Source organism: Pseudorasbora parva, chromosome 5, assembly GCF_024679245.1.
Source record: "Pseudorasbora parva isolate DD20220531a chromosome 5, ASM2467924v1, whole genome shotgun sequence".
In the NCBI taxonomy this organism is placed as follows: Eukaryota; Metazoa; Chordata; class Actinopteri; order Cypriniformes; family Gobionidae; genus Pseudorasbora; species Pseudorasbora parva.
The window spans coordinates 3,528,483-3,549,793 of record NC_090176.1 but is presented as its reverse complement, the minus strand read 5'-3'; the positions used below and the strand labels follow the sequence as shown (position 1 = coordinate 3,549,793).

Sequence of the window (21,311 nt, the reverse complement as noted above, 5' to 3'; positions counted from 1 at the left end):
GTTCTCAGTCACAGATGATATCTGGTGAAAATGATTATGGCTTCAGAATAGAAGTGCATTAGCTCTTCTTCAAATAGGAACAAGACACGTAAATAAGTAAAGTGGTCTTAGCAGAGGATGGTTTCGATCCATCGACCTATGGGTTATGGGCCCAGCACGCTTCCGCTGCGCCACTCTGCTTGTTATAGAAAAGCTCCCATTCACAGGTGTTTTCAAAATGACTTGCGTTTAGGCACACATGAAGTGCACATGAAGTAACACATGAAGTGCCTCTGCCAGAAAAGTCATTAATGAGATCAGGTGAAAGCAACAAAGGGTTTTTAGCTTTGAGCAGAGGCAGCTTTTCTTCAGCAAGGAACAGAGCATTATATAAGTAAAAAAAAAGGAGAAAGTCTTAGCAGAGGATGGTTTCGATCCATCGACCTCTGGGTTATGGGCCCAGCACGCTTCCGCTGCGCCACTCTGCTCCTGGCGACACATGCGCCGTTCCCAGATGTTTTGGAAAGGACTTGTGTTTAGGCACACATCAAGTGCTCCTCTGTCATAAACGAGAACAGATGAAAACAACAAAGGGTTTTAGCATAGACCTGTGGCAGCTTTTCTTCAAGTGGGGACAGAGAATTTGCATAAGTAAAGAAGACTTAGCAGAGGATGGTTTCGATCCATCGACCTCTGGGTTATGGGCCCAGCACGCTTCCGCTGCGCCACTCTGCTGAAAACCACCCTAGACAGGACTCGAACCCACAAACATTGGCATAGGAGGCCAGTGACTTATCCATTAGGACACTGAGGCTGTAAAAAATAAGCCCTTGTATGCCCCATTTACTGCTGATTCCGTGACAACAATAGGCTTGGTATTTAATCAAGGCCAGCACACAAAGTAATCCAGATGAACAATTCATTTACCAGGCCACCGGGCCACTCTGCTCGCCATAGAAGAGCTCCAATTCACAGGTGTTTTCAATAGGACTTGCGTTTAGGCACACACAAAGTGGTCCTCAGTCACAGATGATATCTGGTGAAAATGATTATGGCTTCAGAATAGAAGTGCATTAGCTCTTCTTCAAATAGGAACAAGACACGTAAATAAGTAAAGTGGTCTTAGCAGAGGATGGTTTCGATCCATCGACCTCTGGGTTATGGGCCCAGCACGCTTCCGCTGCGCCACTCTGCTGTAAACCCACCCCAGATGGGACTCGAACCCACAATCCCTGGCTTAGGAACGCCAGCTGCCGAAGGATAGTCCGACAATTTGAGGGAAATGTTGAAGAATGTTCAACTCCACAGCCAATCACAGCGAAGCACTATAACATTTGCAACCAATCAGAAAGCGCCATTCTTAACATTTTCTTGACATTTTCGACATTTGACCAATCAGAGTTCAAGGAAATGTTGTGAGCGTGTTTACGCTTGTCACCGCTAGTTGGTGTCAGGAGGCTAGTCAAGCTGTCAATCAAGTTTCCGAGCTGAGCCGAAGGTGGCACGAAGTAATGACAAAGTTCTCGGGGGGCGTGTCAGAGTTCAAAAAAAGTTCAGTAGAGGAGCATCACTGGCACGGAGGTCAGCATCATTTTTACGGAGATCAGGTCATCGGATAAAGTATATTTTTTATACAAAAAATACACAGCGAACAGGTAAGAAACCAAATTACACATTTGAATATGTTGTGTTGAGTTTATTTTGTAAAGAAACAATTTTATTAAGGGTAGTTTTGTCCAAAACGATTTAACCTAGGTCAAAAAAAATGTCTGGAAAAAATTCCCATAAAGCCATGTCGGAAAATGAATGGATAATTCGTCTAAAAAAGTTTGCCAGCACAGGAGTTTGGCCATCAACTGAGGGTAACAGGCCAGCTCCTCGACAGAAAAAGTGGTATGAGATGTATCAAAGGGTGAGTGTGTGCTTAGTTTTTGTGACCTTTTCATGAAATAAACGACTTAAGTGTTTGTTGACTTGCATAATTGAACATTAGAATCGTTTGTTTAATGTATTTGCATAACAGAGCAACAACTTAGAGTTCAGTACAAACATGTACCTGATCTCATTCATTAGAACAATGCACTGTTACTTATGGTTTACACTAATGTAAACCAGGTATCAATATTATTTATTTATATATATATTTATGTAAATAATGTTGCAGGTATTTGAGATTTATTTAATACTATAAAAAAAATACATGGAAGACTTTTTTTGGTCTGGGAGGAGATTTGGAGATTTGAGAGAGAGGGGGCAGGGATGTTGGGGGATGGTTTGAAGGTGTGAAATTAAATGTTCCTCTCTTGTACCTCTCTTGTTCTTTTAATGGGGGAAACAAACTCATTCACTTTTTCTCTAATTTTACATTTTTGTGTCTCCCCTTCAAAGAACAAATGACAAAAAATAATTTATATAAAAATAAGTATGACACACGTCCTGGAAAATGACAGTAAATCAATTTGCCATTCCAGTTTAGTTAGAAATGCATGTATTGTGTATTACATGTCAATTTTTACAGATTGAAAAATGTCCGATGCAGTCTCGCGGCCAGACAACTTTACTTGGAGCAGTCCCAAAGTGCATGTGTGGTTTTCACACTCAAAAGGTAACAATGTGAAGATGTTGCAAGTATTTATTTATTTATTTTTTAATTTATTTTTATTATATATATATATATATATATATATATATATATATATACAGTATTAATTTACTAAACATTTTTCTCATTAAAAAATTATTGTATGTATTTTTGTGGTTGTCTTAAACAGGCCACTGTCTCTACTGGACCAGCACCAAGGGTTGTGGAACAACAGCCTTCCGCTACTGGGCCAGCACAGCAGAGTCAGCCTCAGCCTCAGCCTCGGCTCCAGCCCAAGACTACTCCATCTGTGACATCTAGGATTATACCAAGTTTGTCAAGGGTAATAAAATTTTTCAAAATTTTACGTTTTAAAGTATAACAGTTAAGTTGAAATATAATGAAGTACAGAAAGTAAAAAGCTGAGTTTTGGCTGGTATGTTTTTCACACCTACCAGCATATAAAAACAAATTAGAGTCACAAACAGCTTGCATGTCATTCATGTATAACAGAAATAAAAGGGGGCCTAAGACACTTCTCTGTGGAACTCTATTATTAATAATTGTTTCCTCAGAGATTGTCCCATTAATTTCTCAGGTAACATTCCACTTATGCACCATTAATTATACACATATTATAAATTCAGCCATTTAGCATCTACTTTGTGGCCATTACAAGTGTAATAACCAATTAAGAGGTTCATCTAGGTTGCTCTCTTAACCAAGAGGGTGGTAATACACACACAAAAAAAATTACTTTTATACCATTGTCCAGCTTTTTCTCAGTTATTCAGCAAACATACAGCATGAACCACTTAAGGGACACCATTTTACAGAAAACAGTATGCATATTGTATTTAACTATACAGCAAGAAAGCAGTTCCTTTAATTAACACAATAAAATATAGGAACAATAGATTTTTTTTCTCATTTGCCAAATATGTCATTATATATTTGTTGCAGCAATTATATAATTTAATATATAATTTAAATTTAATCTTTTCATTGAAATTGTTTTTCCCTATTTTAGTTTACCAAGCCAAGATTTGGTGGGTCCCACATTGCTGCAGCAAAGCCCAATCTAAGTATGGCTAGGAAACCATCTCAGGTTGTTAAACAGCCCAGCCCAGCAGTGTCCGGTGATCCTATAACAAGCACCACTGTCTCTGTAAGTACTGGCATAATCCACATTGCATTCTATAAAGACACACTCCAATCCTGTGCACTTTTTAGAAACATATTTTGTATTTCAGGAAATCTCAACGTAATGAACAATACTATATTTCAATTATCATATAGTGTCAATGCGGGCAGATTGGTAATATAGTTGAATATTAAGTGTCCCTAACTGAACAAGCCAAAAGCCAAAGGCGACTACAGTACACTACTGTTTAAAAGTTGGTGAGGGGTTTTTAAAGAAATTGATACTTTTATTCAAGAAGATGCATTAAATACATTTGAAAATAGATTCAAATAAGCCGCGATTTTAAAATGCAATAATATGTCCCAGTATTACTGTTTTTGACTATATTAATCTTCAATATTCTTTTTTTTTAAATACGATTATAGTATTGTATAATTTCATCTAGGATGAGTTAAAATTATCGGACAGTTATGTTTGACTGTTTCTCTTGTTATATATACAACATCTATTATATTTCACTTATATTTCACATCATATTTATTATAATTGTACAGACACAAGACCCTGGAGTTCCAGCCTCTGTCCCCAGAACCACTGCAGATGTGACCAGTCCTACAGAGTCGTGCAGTATTGTCTCTGTAAGTAATTTAAAAATTCTATTGGTTTATAAAAGTAATTGAATTGGCATATTAACTGTAACTTAACACAAAATAGCGTTAGCAGCTGACACAGTTTTAAAAAATGTTTGGAACATATGTATACATTTTTTTCTATTAATGTACGGTAAAGTAAGTAGTTGACATCCACTCCAGTAGCTTCCTAAAACACTTTCAAGCTGAATAAACAATAACCAAGTAAACTCATAATGTTAGGACTTGGCTCCCCAAAGGATCAACTTGATATTAAATTTAAAGAAATATTTACATTATTATTTACATAATCAGATGTTTAAAATATTTTAAATAAAGAGATGTTGTTTGTAAAATTACAGAGGATAATCTTTCCTGGCTTTAAGAATATTCATTTCTTTTTGGATGACAGTAGTGATTAATACAAAATTATATTTTATTTTAAAGTTTTGATGTAGCAATAATCACTGTTTTATGTGAGGGTAGTTTTGGAAAAATAAAGTGCTTATTGAACAAATGACCTTGCTAAACTAAATGTTTGGTATTTTTCTTTCACAGACTGCTCCTTCTGGAGCATTGCTGCAAGCTCCATCTGGAGTTCGACTGCATCGTTTGTGGTCGGAGACCTTGCCACAGGTAGATCACAGGTGGATTGCCAGCAGACTTTTTAAATCGGGACCCAAGGGGAAACCAGAGCTTCGTGAAAACCTACAGCTCTGGTATTACCCACCACAGCCAGCACTTACATACAATCAGGCTCCAGCTCCAGACAGATTTTTTTGCCATGCTCTGTTGCTGTGGATGCCATACAAGCTGTGGAGGGTCAAGGTTCTCTGTCCCAATCCTGCCTGTGGACAGCACCAGCTGACAGGAGGCGGTCTGCACAAAAGGGCACGGCAGGTTCTGGACATCGACAGGATGTACAACATGGTCACAGAAACCCTCATCTGTGCCAAGTGTAAAGCCTCGCATGTGTCTTGGAGTCAGACTGTCCTTCAACAGTTGGATCTGGGCCATCGATCTGAGTTTCGGGTCATCCTCACACGGAAGTGAGTACACTTTCATTCCACATCCAGTTGATAGTCCATCATCACATTTATTAGCAAATACTTTACAAAACAAATATGTAAAATATATAAATGTGTGGATTTTGCTTTTCCTAAGGTATGCCTGTGATATGAGGGTCATTCGGCTTCTCCGTGAACGTGGCCTTGGCAACAGTCCCACCCGGGTCATAAAACAACTGCGAGAGAACCACAGCGAGGAGTGGCTCCAGCGGCTGGCCCGGTACACCACGCAATGTGTGGACTTCCTCAATGGACCCGGGGTGTTGCCAGTAAAATTTCAGGAACCCCCAGAGCCTACAGTGGTGCCAAGCTGTAAGTGGCTGCTTACAGTCTACAGCCAAGACATCCTGACAAGGCTGGATGAAATCCATGCAAGGATTACATCCACCTATGGCTCTATCTTGAAGATGGATTCCACTAAAAAGGTTAGTGGTGGATTTTTGTTAATTTATGATGTTTTTTACTATATCAAAGCATGGCAGTCTGCAGTTTCATTACATTTACAGCATGCTTCATATCATGTATATTACAGATCACCAAGAAGCTGGCTGGGACGGCAAGAGGAACGGGACTCTGGCTTACCTCTGTTGGCAACGAGTTTGGTCAGGTGCTCATAAGTGTGCTTACAGCCCAGGAAGGAGCAGGACTGGACATTATGGTGGATGGTCTGGTGAAACGGTACCAGAAGGCTGGTGTGGACCCACCTGCTGTATTGTACGTGGACTGTGGCTGTTGCACTGAGGTGGGCGAGACCAAGCTCAAAACTAGATTCAGAGGTTGGCCAGATCTCCTGATACGCTTGGACATCTGGCATTTTATGCGCAGGATTGCCTTGGGGTGTACAACTGATGCCCATCAACTGTATCCCATCTTCATGTCACGGCTGTCAGCATGCATTTTTGAGTGGGATGCGGCTGATGTTTCTGAGCTTCGCGTGGCAAAGAGAGAGCAGCTGATATCCCAGGGTTGGCCTGCGCTGACAGATGAAGATGTCCACAAGCATCTCACCAGGGGAGAGCTGGCCCTTCATTGCCGGAGGAGGACCCATGGAGAGGAGACTACCATCCTTCTCCTTGAGCGACTGCTTACAGAGCTCCTGAGCAGCAGGGGCAATGACTCCCTGGGTGTTCCTCTCCTGGACAGAGAAAGGATGGAGCACATCTGGAATGTCCAGAAGAAGCATGTTAAATGCATTCAAGATCCCCCTGGTGTTGTGCTCTATACAGAGACGGGGAGCTTAACCAAGGGAGGCATGCTTCTGAAGACATACAGATGTGCAAGGGGCTCTACTTCTCTCGAGTCCTTTCATTTACATCTGAACCGGTTCATCCCAGGTATGTCTTTGTCACATACAATGTGCATGTGTAAAGAAAGCTCATTAAGTGTCTGTGTTTCTTAAAAACCCGCCATATGCTTGTGTCTATTTACAGGAACCAGTGCGAACAGTCTGAACTTTCAGATTTATCTGCTGGAGGGTCTACACCGGTGGAACCAGGACCGGGAGGCTGCTTCCCTGTCAATGGAGCCATCAGCTTTGCGTAGTTACACAGGAGAACTTGTTCACTGTGTAAACACCAACTACGAAAAGCTGTTTGGCAGGAAAGTGGTCCCCACATTTTGTTCCCCTGCACGTTACACCGGTGAGAGAATTTGTTATTGTTCATGATTTTGCAATTTCTGTGTAATCTCAGTCAATATATTAGATATAACTCTATAGTCTACCGTATCATATTTCTTGTTAGTCCACTGACAGCAAGTTTGCTGAACCCAAGTTCAGTTTAATCAAAATATCCAAAACATTAAAAAAAACTTGGCAATACAAGAAACTGACGTTGACTTGACGTTGGCTAAACAAAACTCTCCAACAGCACGGCAGTTCAAAACGTTACATTCAATGCTAGACAAAGACTGAGGGCTAGAGATAAGGGCTAGACATAAGGGCTAGACATAAGGGCTAGACACAAGGGCTAGACACAAGGGCTAGACACAAGGGCTAGACACAAGGGCTAGAGAAGGGCTAGACACAAGGGCTAGAGAAGGGCTAGACACAAGGGCTAGAGATAAGGGCTAGACATAAGGGCTAGACACAAGGGCTAGACACAAGGGCTAGACACAAGGGCTAGAGAAGGGCTAGACACAAGGGCTAGAGATAAGGGCTAGACATAAGGGCTAGAGAAGGGCTAGACACAAGGGCTAGACACAAGGGCTAGACACAAGGGCTAGACACAAGGGCTAGAGAAGGGCTAGACACAAGGGCTAGAGAAGGGCTAGACACAAGGGCTAGAGATAAGGGCTAGACATAAGGGCTAGAGAAGGGCTAGACACAAGGGCTAGACACAAGGGCTAGAGAAGGGCTAGACACAAGGGCTAGAGATAAGGGCTAGACATAAGGGCTAGACACAAGGGCTAGACACAAGGGCTAGAGAAGGGCTAGACACAAGGGCTAGAGAAGGGCTAGACACAAGGGCTAGACACAAGGGCTAAACACAAGGGCTAGAGAAGGGCTAGACACAAGGGCTAGAGAAGGGCTAGACACAAGGGCTAGACACAAGGGCTAGACACAAGGGCTAGACACAAGGGCTAACCCTAACCCATTCTAGACAAAGACTAATGGCAAACATGAGGGCTTAAGTGCAGAGTAAAAATCATGTTACATGTAAATATCAAATATGATCAGGCTTTTGAGGAAAATGTATTTGTACGTCTCTCAATCATCACTGTATTGCATTATGTTTTGCCATCCACAATTAAAGGTTTTGCGCCTCTGAATAAAAAAATGTTATCAGCTCTATTCTTACAATATCACACTATATGAGCTACTACAAAAGCCTAATTTATCAAATATCATACACAACATTTAATTTCTGCTTGTTTATTGTGTTTGTTTCAGGTGAGCTCATTGGAGTGCAGTACCTGTTCCAGCAGACTGGCCAGTCACTGCAGGACATGAATCCAGACTCTGAGCAGACCACAGAGCTCATTGAGGAACTCAGTGTGGAGGAGCGAGATGAAGATGAGGGCTTCTGTGACATCAGCGAGGATCACACCATTACTGATCCGGAAGCTGTTCTGTCACCATCCTCCACACTCACACTGGGTTCTCCCACCCTGGTCACCAGCAGTGACATATCTGCACTGGGCTCCACATCCCCTTCACTGCTCCCTGACCCCACACATGGCCTCACACAGTCTCATTCATCAGCTGGACCTTCAGGGACTGCTGTCTCTCCTTTCCCCTCAGAGCCAGAGGATGCTGGTCAGGATGATGACGACGACGATGATGATGATGATGATGATGATGGAGAGATGGTAAATACCACTCCTTTGTATTTCTTTCAAATCAAGTATAATATTTCAAACAGTGATGAATTAACATCCATTGCTTTAAATCCAGACTTTCTACATATTCTAAATGTAAACGTAAAGCCTAAAGTCATAAGTAAGCAGGAAACTCCGGGGTCACACAACCCTCAGCCTGACCAACCAGGAAGCCAACACAATAATTGCTCTTTGGCAGAACCTGGATGACCAGGACAAGAAAGGGGTGGTGAAAGCAGCTCGTTACCAAAAGAGACTGCTGAGTGGACGCTTCAGAGTCCCAAAGAGGCCCACTCAGAACCCAGGGGTAGAGAGCACCATCAGATGTGTGCTGGGTGCAAGTGGCATAGCTGCTCAGTGGCCTGACTGTTGCCGTCTGGTGGAGACCATCTTCATCAGACTTTGCAATGCTCACCCAAGCCCCAAAAGAAAAGGCAAAGGAGCCCTGTCGAGATGGTCTCTGATCCTGCAAGACTATCGCAGGATAAGGCAGCTTGTACTGGGCAACGGCTTGGTGATGGGAGGGACGTCAATCCAGCTGGTGGAGGTTAACCAGAACACCCTGATTCAGTGGTACAACAACAGACAGAAAAAGCAGGAACTGTCTGTGCTGCTTCAGGGTATTCAGTTGCCTCAGCCCCTCCATGTTGCTCAGGAGCCTCTCCAGGTTGCTAAACGCTTACGGACTGAGCCAGAACAACCAGGGGAACAGCACCAGTTTAAGCTGCCAGAGAGCACAGCAGGTCAGGCAAAGCAGAGGCAGACTTCTGTTGGGCGACCCCCTCTCAGACCCAAGGCACCAGCGCAGAGCCAGATGTTGGTGACACCATCAGCCCCTGGATCATCACTGCAGATGGTACCAAATATTATGATACCAGCAGCACCAGGGTTCCACGGTGTGCCAGTGTTTCAGGTGCCAATGTACCAGGGAGTCCAAATGGTCCAGGGAATCCCAATGGTCCAAGGTGTTCAAATGGTACAAGGAATGCCAATGATCCAGCCACTGTTACAGCCTACAGTGGTGCGGGGAACCAGCTCACAGCCTGCTACACCAGAAACCATGCCTTAGAGACCCTACAGGAGAACTGTAGAGGCAAACACGTGCAAAAAATGTGGGCAATACAAAACCAGTGCAACGGGACATAGCCAGTACAGGGGCAGGGTGTATTGCCCACAGACTGAGACAGTTTGCAAGGAGGTGTGGTTAGAGGAAATGCGGCGAACCATTTCTAAATAATTTATCTTTTTTTTAATATGTATATATATATATATTATTGTATATAGCGTGAAATATTTTTAAACTTTATTTAACATTTTCTTTCTTGTTTTTGAAAACCTATTTATTGATTTTTACAATTGTACATTTAATATTTTAAAGTTGTTATTTAACATTTTATTGACCTTTTATGTTTGAAAATTTGTTTAACATTTTATTTTATTTAACATTCATTACTGTTCTGTTTGCATAATTGCAAAATAAAAACAAATTGGCAAAGTGATTGCATTTTGACTTTTTTACTTTCATATAACACTGCAGCAATAAAACATTTGTATATTAAAAGATCATTTGTACATTTCTTGATCTTGTGATAGATCTTTTTGAGCATATTGGTTATTCAGTAATGGGTCGCATCTTTGTTTATAATAATATAATAATAACACCGTTCCATTGATAATTGTATTTTTCTTTAAAGAACATCAAAAAACACAACAAACTATTTATGTGTATTTTATTAGAACTGGAACAGTATACATTAAAAAATATATTATTTCATTTAAATATAAATATTACAAAAATTTGTTTTGTTGACCTTTTTACTTTCATATAACACTGCAACAATAAAAAAATAATTTGTACATTTTCTTATTAATGTGACAAACATTTTTCAGCAAATGGGTTGCATCTTTCAAATACAGATTTGCAAAAGTCTTGTGTGAATGTAACCTAAAACAAATGCTTGATTAGATCAAATATATAACAACTAGTAAATAATAACAACATTGGTAATTTTATTTTTCATGAAAGAATATCAAAAACACAACAAACTAATTACATATGTGTATTTTATTAACACTGGAACAGTATGCATCCAAAAATGTGTTTATTTAATTCAAATATAAATATTACAAAAAGCTGTCTTTTGCTGGAATCGAACCCCGGTCTTGGTGAGCACCTGCAATAGAAAACCGTGTAATGTAAATGCGTGATTTTCCCACACGAAGTAACCGGAAAAGGCATCACAAGACATATGCTTAGGAATAAAAATCTCTGAACGTCACATTTCACCCTTTCTTTTCTTCATTTTTTCCCTCTCTTCTTCCCCTTCTCCCTTTCTTCCTTCCCCCTTTTCTTCCCTTCTTCCCCGCCTTTGTTGGACTATTGTTCCCCAGCTTGAGGCCAGTGACTTATCCATTAGGACACTGGGGCTGTCAAAAATAAGCCCTTGTATGCCCCATTTACTGCTGATTCCGTGACAACAATAGGCTTGGTATTTAATCAAGGCCAGCACACAAAGTAATCCAGATGAACAATTCATTTACCAGGCCACCGGGCCACTCTGCTCGCCATAGAAGAGCTCCAATTCACAGGTGTTTTCAATAGGACTTGCGTTTAGGCACACACAAAGTGGTCCTCAGTCACAGATGATATCTGGTGAAAATGATTATGGCTTCAGAATAGAAGTGCATTAGCTCTTCTTCAAATAGGAACAAGACATGTAAATAAGTAAAGTGGTCTTAGCAGAGGATGGTTTCGATCCATCGACCTCTGGGTTATGGGCCCAGCACACTTCCGCTGCGCCACTCTGCTGTAAACCCACCCCAGATGGGACTCGAACCCACAATCCCTGGCTTAGGAACGCCAGCTGCCGAAGGATAGTCCGACAATTTGAGGGAAATGTTGAAGAATGTTCAACTCCACAGCCAATCACGGCGAAGCACTATAACATTTGCAACCAATCAGAAAGCGCCATTCTTAACATTTTCTTGACATTTTCGACATTTGACCAATCAGAGTTCAAGGAAATGTTGTGAGCGTGTTTACGCTTGTCACCGCTAGTTGGTGTCAGGAGGCTAGTCAAGCTGTCAATCAAGTTTCCGAGCTGAGCCGAAGGTGGCACGAAGTAATGACAAAGTTCTCGGGGGGCGTGTCAGAGTTCAAAAAAAGTTCAGTAGAGGAGCATCACTGGCACGGAGGTCAGCATCATTTTTACGGAGATCAGGTCATCGGATAAAGTATATTTTTTATACAAAAAATACACCGCGAACAGGTAAGAAACCAAATTACACATTTGAATATGTTGTGTTGAGTTTATTTTGTAAAGAAACAATTTTATTAAGGGTAGTTTTGTCCAAAACGATTTAACCTAGGTCAAAAAAAATGTCTGGAAAAAAATCCCATAAAGCCATGTCGGAAAATGAATGGATAATTCGTCTAAAAAAGTTTGCCAGCACAGGAGTTTGGCCATCAACTGAGGGTAACAGGCCAGCTCCTCGACAGAAAAAGTGGTATGAGATGTATCAAAGGGTGAGTGTGTGCTTAGTTTTTGTGACCTTTTCATGAAATAAACGACTTAAGTGTTTGTTGACTTGCATAATTGAACATTAGAATCGTTTGTTTAATGTATTTGCATAACAGAGCAACAACTTAGAGTTCAGTACAAACATGTACCTGATCTCTTTCATTAGAACAACAAATTAGAGTTCAGTACAAACATGTACCTGATCTCATTCATTAGAACAATGCACTGTTACTTATGGTTTACACTAATGTAAACCAGGTATCAATATTATTTATTTATATATATATATTTATGTAAATAATGTTGCAGGTATTTGAGATTTATTTCATACTATAAAAAAAATACATGGAAGACTTTTTTGGTCTGGGAGGAGATTTGGAGATTTGAGAGAGAGGGGGCAGGGATGTTGGGGGATGGTTTGAAGGTGTGAAATTAAATGTTCCTCTCTTGTACCTCTCTTGTTCTTTTAATGGGGGAAACAAACTCATTCACTTTTTCTCTAATTTTACATTTTTGTGTCTCCCCTTCAAAGAACATATGACAAAAAATAATTTATATAAAAATAAATATGACACTTCCTGGAAAATGACAGTAAATCAATTTGCCATTCCAGTTTAGTTAGAAATGCATGTATTGTGTATTACATGTCAATTTTTACAGATTGAAAAATGTCCGATGCAGTCTCGCGGCCAGACAACTTTACTTGGAGCAGTCCCAAAGTGCATGTGTGGTTTTCACACTCAAAAGGTAACAATGTGAAGATGTTGCAAGTATTTATTTATTTATTTTTTAATTTATTTTTATTATATATATATATATATATATATATATATATATATATATATATATACAGTATTAATTTACTAAACATTTTTCATCATTAAAAACTTATTGTATGTATTTTTGTGGTTGTCTTAAACAGGCCACTGTCTCTACTGGACCAGCACCAAGGGTTGTGGAACAACAGCCTTCCGCTACTGGGCCAGCACAGCAGAGTCAGCCTCAGCCTCAGCCTCGGCTCCAGCCCAAGACTACTCCATCTGTGACATCTAGGATTATACCAAGTTTGTCAAGGGTAATAAAATTTTTCAAAATTTTACGTTTTAAAGTATAACAGTTAAGTTGAAATATAATGAAGTACAGAAAGTAAAAAGCTGAGTTTTGGCTGGTATGTTTTTCACACCTACCAGCATATAAAAACAAATTAGAGTCACAAACAGCTTGCATGTCATTCATGTATAACAGAAATAAAAGGGGGCCTAAGACACTTCTCTGTGGAACTCTATTATTAATAATTGTTTCCTCAGAGATTGTCCCATTAATTTCTCTGGTAACATTCCACTTATGCACCATTAATTATACACATATTATAAATTCAGCCATTTAGCATCTACTTTGTGGCCATTACAAGTGTAATAACCAATTAAGAGGTTCATCTAGGTTGCTCTCTTAACCAAGAGGGTGGTAATACACACACAAAAAAATTACTTTTATACCATTGTCCAGCTTTTTCTCAGTTATTCAGCAAACATACAGCATGAACCACTTAAGGGACACCATTTTACAGAAAACAGTATGCATATTGTATTTAACTATACAGCAAGAAAGCAGTTCCTTTAATTAACACAATAAAATATAGGAACAATAGATTTTTTTTCTCATTTGCCAAATATGTCATTATATATTTGTTGCAGCAATTATATAATTTAATGTATAATTTAAATTTAATCTTTTCATTGAAATTGTTTTTCCCTATTTTAGTTTACCAAGCCAAGATTTGGTGGGTCCCACATTGCAGCAGCAAAGCCCAATCTAAGTATGGCTAGGAAACCATCTCAGGTTGTTGACCAGCCCAGCCCAGCAGTGTCCGGTGATCCTATAACAAGCACCTACTCTGTAAGTACTGGCATAATCCACATTGCATTCTATAAAGACACACTCCAATCCTGTGCACTTTTTAGAAACATATTTTGTATTTCAGGAAATCTCAACGTAATGAACAATACTATATTTCAATTATCATATAGTGTCAATGCGGGCAGATTGGTAATATAGTTGAATATTAAGTGTCCCTAACTGAACAAGCCAAAAGCCAAAGGCGACTACAGTACACTACTGTTTAAAAGTTGGTGAGGGGTTTTTAAAGAAATTGATACTTTTATTCAAGAAGATGCATTAAATACATTTGAAAATAGATTCAAATAAGCAGCGATTTTAAAATGCAATAATATGTCCCAGTATTACTGTTTTTGACTATATTAATCTTCAATATTCTTTTTTTTTAAATACGATTATAGTATTGTATAATTTCATCTAGGATGAGTTAAAATTATCGGACAGTTATGTTTGACTGTTTCTCTTGTTATATATACAACATCTATTATATTTCACTTATATTTCACATCATATTTATTATAATTGTACAGACACAAGACCCTGGAGTTCCAGCCTCTGTCCCCAGAACCACTGCAGATGTGACCAGTCCTACAGAGTCGTGCAGTATTGTCTCTGTAAGTAATTTAAAAATTCTATTGGTCTATAAAAGTAATTGAATTGGCATATTAACTGTAACTTAACACAAAGTAGCGTTAGCAGCTGACACAGTTTAAAAATTTTTTTGGAACATATGTATAAATTTTTTTCTATTAATGTACGGTAAAGTAAGTAGTTGACATCCACTCCAGTAGCTTCCTAAAACACTTTCAAGCTGAATAAACAATAACCAAGTAAACTCATAATGTTAGGACTTGGCTCCCCAAAGGATCAACTTGATATTAAATTTAAAGAAATATTTACATTATTATTTACATAATCAGATGTTTAAAATATTTTAAATAAAGAGATGTTGTTTGTAAAATTACAGAGGATAATCTTTCCTGGCTTTAAGAATATTCATTTCTTTTTGGATGACAGTAGTGATTAATACAAAAATATATTTTATTTTAAAGTTTTGATGTAGCAATAATCACTGTTTTATGTGAGGGTAGTTTTGGAAAAATAAAGTGCTTATTGAACAAATGACCTTGCTAAACTAAATGTTTGGTATTTTTCTTTCACAGACTGCTCCTTCTGGAGCATTGCTGCAAGCTCCATCTGGAGTTCGACTGCATCGTTTGTGGTCGGAGACCTTGCCACAGGAAGATCACAGGTGGATTGCCAGCAGACTTTTTAAATCGGGACCCAAGGGGAAACCAGAGCTTCGTGAAAACCTACAGCTCTGGTATTACCCACCACAGCCAGCACTTACATACAATCAGGCTCCAGCTCCAGACAGATTTTTTTGCCATGCTCTGTTGCTGTGGATGCCATACAAGCTGTGGAGGGTCAAGGTTCTCTGTCCCAATCCTGCCTGTGGACAGCACCAGCTGACAGGAGGCGGTCTGCACAAAAGGGCACGGCAGGTTCTGGACATCGACAGGATGTACAACATGGTCACAGAAACCCTCATCTGTGCCAAGTGTAAAGCCTCGCATGTGTCTTGGAGTCAGACTGTCCTTCAACAGTTGGATCTGGGCCATCGATCTGAGTTTCGGGTCATCCTCACACGGAAGTGAGTACACTTTCATTCCACATCCAGTTGATAGTCCATCATCACATTTATTAGCAAATACTTTACAAAACAAATATGTAAAATATATAAATGTGTGGATTTTGCTTTTCCTAAGGTATGCCTGTGATATGAGGGTCATTCGGCTTCTCCGTGAACGTGGCCTTGGCAACAGTCCCACCCGGGTCATAAAACAACTGCGAGAGAACCACAGCGAGGAGTGGCTCCAGCGGCTGGCCCGGTACACCACGCAATGTGTGGACTTCCTCAATGGACCCGGGGTGTTGCCAGTAAAATTTCAGGAACCCCCAGAGCCTACAGTGGTGCCAAGCTGTAAGTGGCTGCTTACAGTCTACAGCCAAGACATCCTGACAAGGCTGGATGAAATCCATGCAAGGATTACATCCACCTATGGCTCTATCTTGAAGATGGATTCCACTAAAAAGGTTAGTGGTGGATTTTTGTTAATTTATGTTGTTTTTTATTATATCAAAGCATGGCAGTCTGCAGTTTCATTACATTTACAGCATGCTTCATATCATGTATATTACAGATCACCAAGAAGCTGGCTGGGACGGCAAGAGGAACGGGACTCTGGCTTACCTCTGTTGGCAACGAGTTTGGTCAGGTGCTCATAAGTGTGCTTACAGCCCAGGAAGGAGCAGGACTGGACATTATGGTGGATGGTCTGGTGAAACGGTACCAGAAGGCTGGTGTGGACCCACCTGCTGTATTGTACGTGGACTGTGGCTGTTGCACTGAGGTGGGCGAGACCAAGCTCAAAACTAGATTCAGAGGTTGGCCAGATCTCCTGATACGCTTGGACATCTGGCATTTTATGCGCAGGATTGCCTTGGGGTGTACAACTGATGCCCATCAACTGTATCCCATCTTCATGTCACGGCTGTCAGCATGCATTTTTGAGTGGGATGCGGCTGATGTTTCTGAGCTTCGCGTGGCAAAGAGAGAGCAGCTGATATCCCAGGGTTGGCCTGCGCTGACAGATGAAGATGTCCACAAGCATCTCACCAGGGGAGAGCTGGCCCTTCATTGCCGGAGGAGGACCCATGGAGAGGAGACTACCATCCTTCTCCTTGAGCGACTGCTTACAGAGCTCCTGAGCAGCAGGGGCAATGACTCCCTGGGTGTTCCTCTCCTGGACAGAGAAAGGATGGAGCACATCTGGAATGTCCAGAAGAAGCATGTTAAATGCATTCAAGATCCCCCTGGTGTTGTGCTCTATACAGAGACGGGGAGCTTAACCAAGGGAGGCATGCTTCTGAAGACATACAGATGTGCAAGGGGCTCTACTTCTCTCGAGTCCTTTCATTTACATCTGAACCGGTTCATCCCAGGTATGTCTTTGTCACATACAATGTGCATGTGTAAAGAAAGCTCATTAAGTGTCTGTGTTTCTTAAAAACCCGCCATATGCTTGTGTCTATTTACAGGAACCAGTGCGAACAGTCTGAACTTTCAGATTTATCTGCTGGAGGGTCTACACCGGTGGAACCAGGACCGGGAGGCTGCTTCCCTGTCAATGGAGCCATCAGCTTTGCGTAGTTACACAGGAGAACTTGTTCACTGTGTAAACACCAACTACGAAAAGCTGTTTGGCAGGAAAGTGGTCCCCACATTTTGTTCCCCTGCACGTTACACCGGTGAGAGAATTTGTTATTGTTCATGATTTTGCAATTTCTGTGTAATCTCAGTCAATATATTAGATATAACTCTATAGTCTACCGTATCATATTTCTTATGCACATTTCTAAAGGCCTGTTAGTCCACTGACAGCAAGTTTGCTGAACCCAAGTTCAGTTTAATCAAAATATCCAAAACATTAAAAAAAACTTGGCAATACAAGAAACTGACGTTGACTTGACGTTGGCTAAACAAAACTCTCCAACAGCACGGCAGTTCAAAACGTTACATTCAATGCTAGACAAAGACTGAGGGCTAGAGATAAGGGCTAGACATAAGGGCTAGACATAAGGGCTAGACATAAGGGCTAGACACAAGGGCTAGACACAAGGGCTAGACACAAGGGCTAGACACAAGGGCTAGAGAAGGGCTAGACACAAGGGCTAGAGAAGGGCTAGACACAAGGGCTAGAGATAAGGGCTAGACATAAGGGCTAGACACAAGGGCTAGAGAAGGGCTAGACACAAGGGCTAGAGATAAGGGCTAGACACAAGGGCTAGACACAAGGGCTAGAGAAGGGCTAGACACAAGGGCTAGAGAAGGGCTAGACACAAGGGCTAGAGATAAGGGCTAGAGATAAGGGCTAGACACAAGGGCTAGACACAAGGGCTAGACACAAGGGCTAGACACAAGGGCTAGACACAAGGGCTAGACACAAGGGCTAGAGAAGGGCTAGACACAAGGGCTAGACACAAGGGCTAGACACAAGGGCTAACCCTAACCCATTCTAGACAAAGACTAATGGCAAACATGAGGGCTTAAGTGCAGAGTAAAAATCATGTTACATGTAAATATCAAATATGATCAGGCTTTTGAGGAAAATGTATTTGTACGTCTCTCAATCATCACTGTATTGCATTATGTTTTGCCATCCACAATTAAAGGTTTTGCGCCTCTGAATAAAAAAATGTTATCAGCTCTATTCTTACAATATCACACTATATGAGCTACTACAAAAGCCTAATTTATCAAATATCATACACAACATTTAATTTCTGCTTGTTTATTGTGTTTGTTTCAGGTGAGCTCATTGGAGTGCAGTACCTGTTCCAGCAGACTGGCCAGTCACTGCAGGACATGAATCCAGACTCTGAGCAGACCGCAGAGCTCATTGAGGACCTCAGTGTGGAGGAGCGAGATGAAGATGAGGGCTTCTGTGACATCAGCGAGGATCACACCATTACTGATCCGGAAGCTGTTCTGTCACCATCCTCCACACTCACACTGGGTTCTCCCACCCTGGTCACCAGCAGTGACATATCTGCACTGGGCTCCACATCCCCTTCACTGCTCCCTGACCCCACACATGGCCTCACACAGTCTCATTCATCAGCTGGACCTTCAGGGACTGCTGTCTCTCCTTTCCCCTCAGAGCCAGAGGATGCTGGTCAGGATGATGACGACGACGATGATGATGATGATGATGATGATGGAGAGATGGTAAATACCACTCCTTTGTATTTCTTTCAAATCAAGTATAATATTTCAAACAGTGATGAATTAACATCCATTGCTTTAAATCCAGACTTTCTACATATTCTAAATGTAAACGTAAAGCCTAAAGTCATAAGTAAGCAGGAAATATGCATCAAGTCAGATTTATTTCTATAGTGCTTTGATCTATACATATTGGGTCAAAAGAGCTTTTTTGTGATAAACAGGAAAATAACAGAATTTTGCATCAAATAGATGTCATGTAGTAATTTCTTTGTTTGTGTGTTTGTATTTTTAATAGGCTGTTGACTACCAAAATGTCCCGGGTTATCAGCATGTGGACAGGCTGGCAGAATATCTGGTGGAACTCCGGGGTCACACAACCCTCAGCCTGACCAACCAGGAAGCCAACACAATAATTGCTCTTTGGCAGAACCTGGATGACCAGGACAAGAAAGGGGTGGTGAAAGCAGCTCGTTACCAAAAGAGACTGCTGAGTGGACGCTTCAGAGTCCCAAAGAGGCCCACTCAGAACCCAGGGGTAGAGAGCACCATCAGATGTGTGCTGGGTGCAAGTGGCATAGCTGCTCAGTGGCCTGACTGTTGCCGTCTGGTGGAGACCATCTTCATCAGACTTTGCAATGCTCACCCAAGCCCCAAAAGAAAAGGCAAAGGAGCCCTGTCGAGATGGTCTCTGATCCTGCAAGACTATCGCAGGATAAGGCAGCTTGTACTGGGCAACGGCTTGGTGATGGGAGGGACGTCAATCCAGCTGGTGGAGGTTAACCAGAACACCCTGATTCAGTGGTACAACAACAGACAGAAAAAGCAGGAACTGTCTGTGCTGCTTCAGGGTATTCAGTTGCCTCAGCCCCTCCATGTTGCTCAGGAGCCTCTCCAGGTTGCTAAACGCTTACGGACTGAGCCAGAACAACCAGGGGAACAGCACCAGTTTAAGCTGCCAGAGAGCACAGCAGGTCAGGCAAAGCAGAGGCAGACTTCTGTTGGGCGACCCCCTCTCAGACCCAAGGCACCAGCGCAGAGCCAGATGTTGGTGACACCATCAGCCCCTGGATCATCACTGCAGATGGTACCAAATATTATGATACCAGCAGCACCAGGGTTCCACAGTGTGCCAGTGTTTCAGGTGCCAATGTACCAGGGAGTCCAAATGGTCCAGGGAATCCCAATGGTCCAAGGTGTTCAAATGGTACAAGGAATGCCAATGATCCAGCCACTGTTACAGCCTACAGTGGTGCGGGGAACCAGCTCACAGCCTGCTACACCAGAAACCATGCCTAAGAGACCCTACAGGAGAACTGTAGAGGCAAACACGTGCAAAAAATGTGGGCAATACAAAACCAGTGCAACGGGACATAGCCAGTACAGGGGCAGGGTGTATTGCCCACAGACTGAGACAGTTTGCAAGGAGGTGTGGTTAGAGGAAATGCGGCGAACCATTTCTAAATAATTTATCTTTTTTTTAATATGTATATATATATTATTGTATATAGCGTGAAATATTTTTAAACTTTATTTAACATTTTCTTTCTTGTTTTTGAAAACCTATTTATTGATTTTTACAATTGTACATTTAATATTTTAAAGTTGTTATTTAACATTTTATTGACCTTTTATGTTTGAAAATTTGTTTAACATTTTATTTTATTTAACATTCATTACTGTTCTGTTTGCATAATTGCAAAATAAAAACAAATTGGCAAAGTGATTGCATTTTGACTTTTTTACTTTCATATAACACTGCAGCAATAAAACATTTGTATATTAAAAGATCATTTGTACATTTCTTGATCTTGTGATAGACCTTTTTCAGCATATTGGTTATTCAGTAATGGGTCGCATCTTTGTTTATAATAATATAATAATAACACCGTTCCATTGATAATTGTATTTTTCTTTAAAGAACATCAAAAAACACAACAAACTATTTATGTGTATTTTATTAGAACTGGAACAGTATACATTAAAAAATATATTATTTCATTTAAATATAAATATTACAAAAATTTGTTTTGTTGACCTTTTTACTTTCATATAACACTGCAACAATAAAAAAATAATTTGTACATTTTCTTATTAATGTGACAAACATTTTTCAGCAAATGGGTTGCATCTTTCAAATACAGATTTGCAAAAGTCTTGTGTGAATGTAACCTAAAACAAATGCTTGATTAGATCAAATATATAATAACTAGTAAATAATAACAACATTGGTAATTTTATTTTTCATGAAAGAATATCAAAAACACAACAAACTAATTACATATGTGTATTTTATTAACACTGGAACAGTATGCATCCAAAAATGTGTTTATTTAATTCAAATATAAATATTACAAAAAGCTGTCTTTTGCTGGAATCGAACCCCG

The 21,311-nt window shown here is 40.6% G+C and overlaps 2 protein-coding genes and 1 long non-coding RNA gene across 4 annotated transcripts; all 3 read left to right on the top strand.

Moving 5' to 3' along the window:
- The first annotated feature begins 4,986 nt into the window (after window positions 1–4,986).
- LOC137075806 (uncharacterized) lies at window positions 4,987–9,787 on the top strand. The gene is made up of 6 exons (XM_067444761.1): window positions 4,987–5,382; window positions 5,498–5,825; window positions 5,933–6,734; window positions 6,831–7,040; window positions 8,291–8,709; window positions 8,918–9,787. Exons 1-6 carry the CDS (start codon window positions 5,135–5,137, stop codon window positions 9,785–9,787), a joined length of 2,877 nt encoding a protein of 958 aa, XP_067300862.1. The 5' UTR covers window positions 4,987–5,134.
- A 1,969-nt stretch (window positions 9,788–11,756) lies between these two features.
- Window positions 11,757–14,034, top strand: LOC137075909 (uncharacterized). Of its 2 annotated transcripts, XR_010905113.1 has the most exons (5): window positions 11,757–11,987; window positions 12,088–12,244; window positions 12,900–12,986; window positions 13,162–13,314; window positions 14,001–14,034. It is a non-coding gene; the product is annotated as an uncharacterized lncRNA (long non-coding RNA). The 2 variants fall into 2 exon arrangements; XR_010905112.1 differs by having other exon boundaries at window positions 11,757–12,244.
- Window positions 14,035–14,057: 23 nt separating this feature from the next.
- Window positions 14,058–20,392, top strand: LOC137075805 (uncharacterized). Its single transcript, XM_067444760.1, has 8 exons — window positions 14,058–14,135; window positions 14,666–14,749; window positions 15,299–15,789; window positions 15,905–16,232; window positions 16,340–17,141; window positions 17,238–17,447; window positions 18,509–18,927; window positions 19,223–20,392. Exons 1-8 carry the CDS (start codon window positions 14,058–14,060, stop codon window positions 20,390–20,392), a joined length of 3,582 nt encoding a protein of 1,193 aa, XP_067300861.1.
- The last annotated feature ends 919 nt before the right edge of the window (window positions 20,393–21,311 follow it).

Bases quoted from the DNA above. Each gene is read 5' to 3' on its own strand.
- LOC137075806 (XM_067444761.1), top strand. From the start codon at position 5,135: ATGCCATACAAGCTGTGGAGGGTCAAGGTTCTCTGTCCCAATCCTGCC. The intron at 5,383-5,497 runs GTGAGTACACTT...GCTTTTCCTAAG, and splicing joins CGGGTCATCCTCACACGGAA to GTATGCCTGTGATATGAGGG. The intron at 5,826-5,932 runs GTTAGTGGTGGA...TGTATATTACAG, and splicing joins AGATGGATTCCACTAAAAAG to ATCACCAAGAAGCTGGCTGG.
- LOC137075805 (XM_067444760.1), top strand. From the start codon at position 14,058: ATGGCTAGGAAACCATCTCAGGTTGTTGACCAGCCCAGCCCAGCAGTG. The intron at 16,233-16,339 runs GTTAGTGGTGGA...TGTATATTACAG, and splicing joins AGATGGATTCCACTAAAAAG to ATCACCAAGAAGCTGGCTGG. The intron at 18,928-19,222 runs GTAAATACCACT...TATTTTTAATAG, and splicing joins ATGATGATGATGGAGAGATG to GCTGTTGACTACCAAAATGT.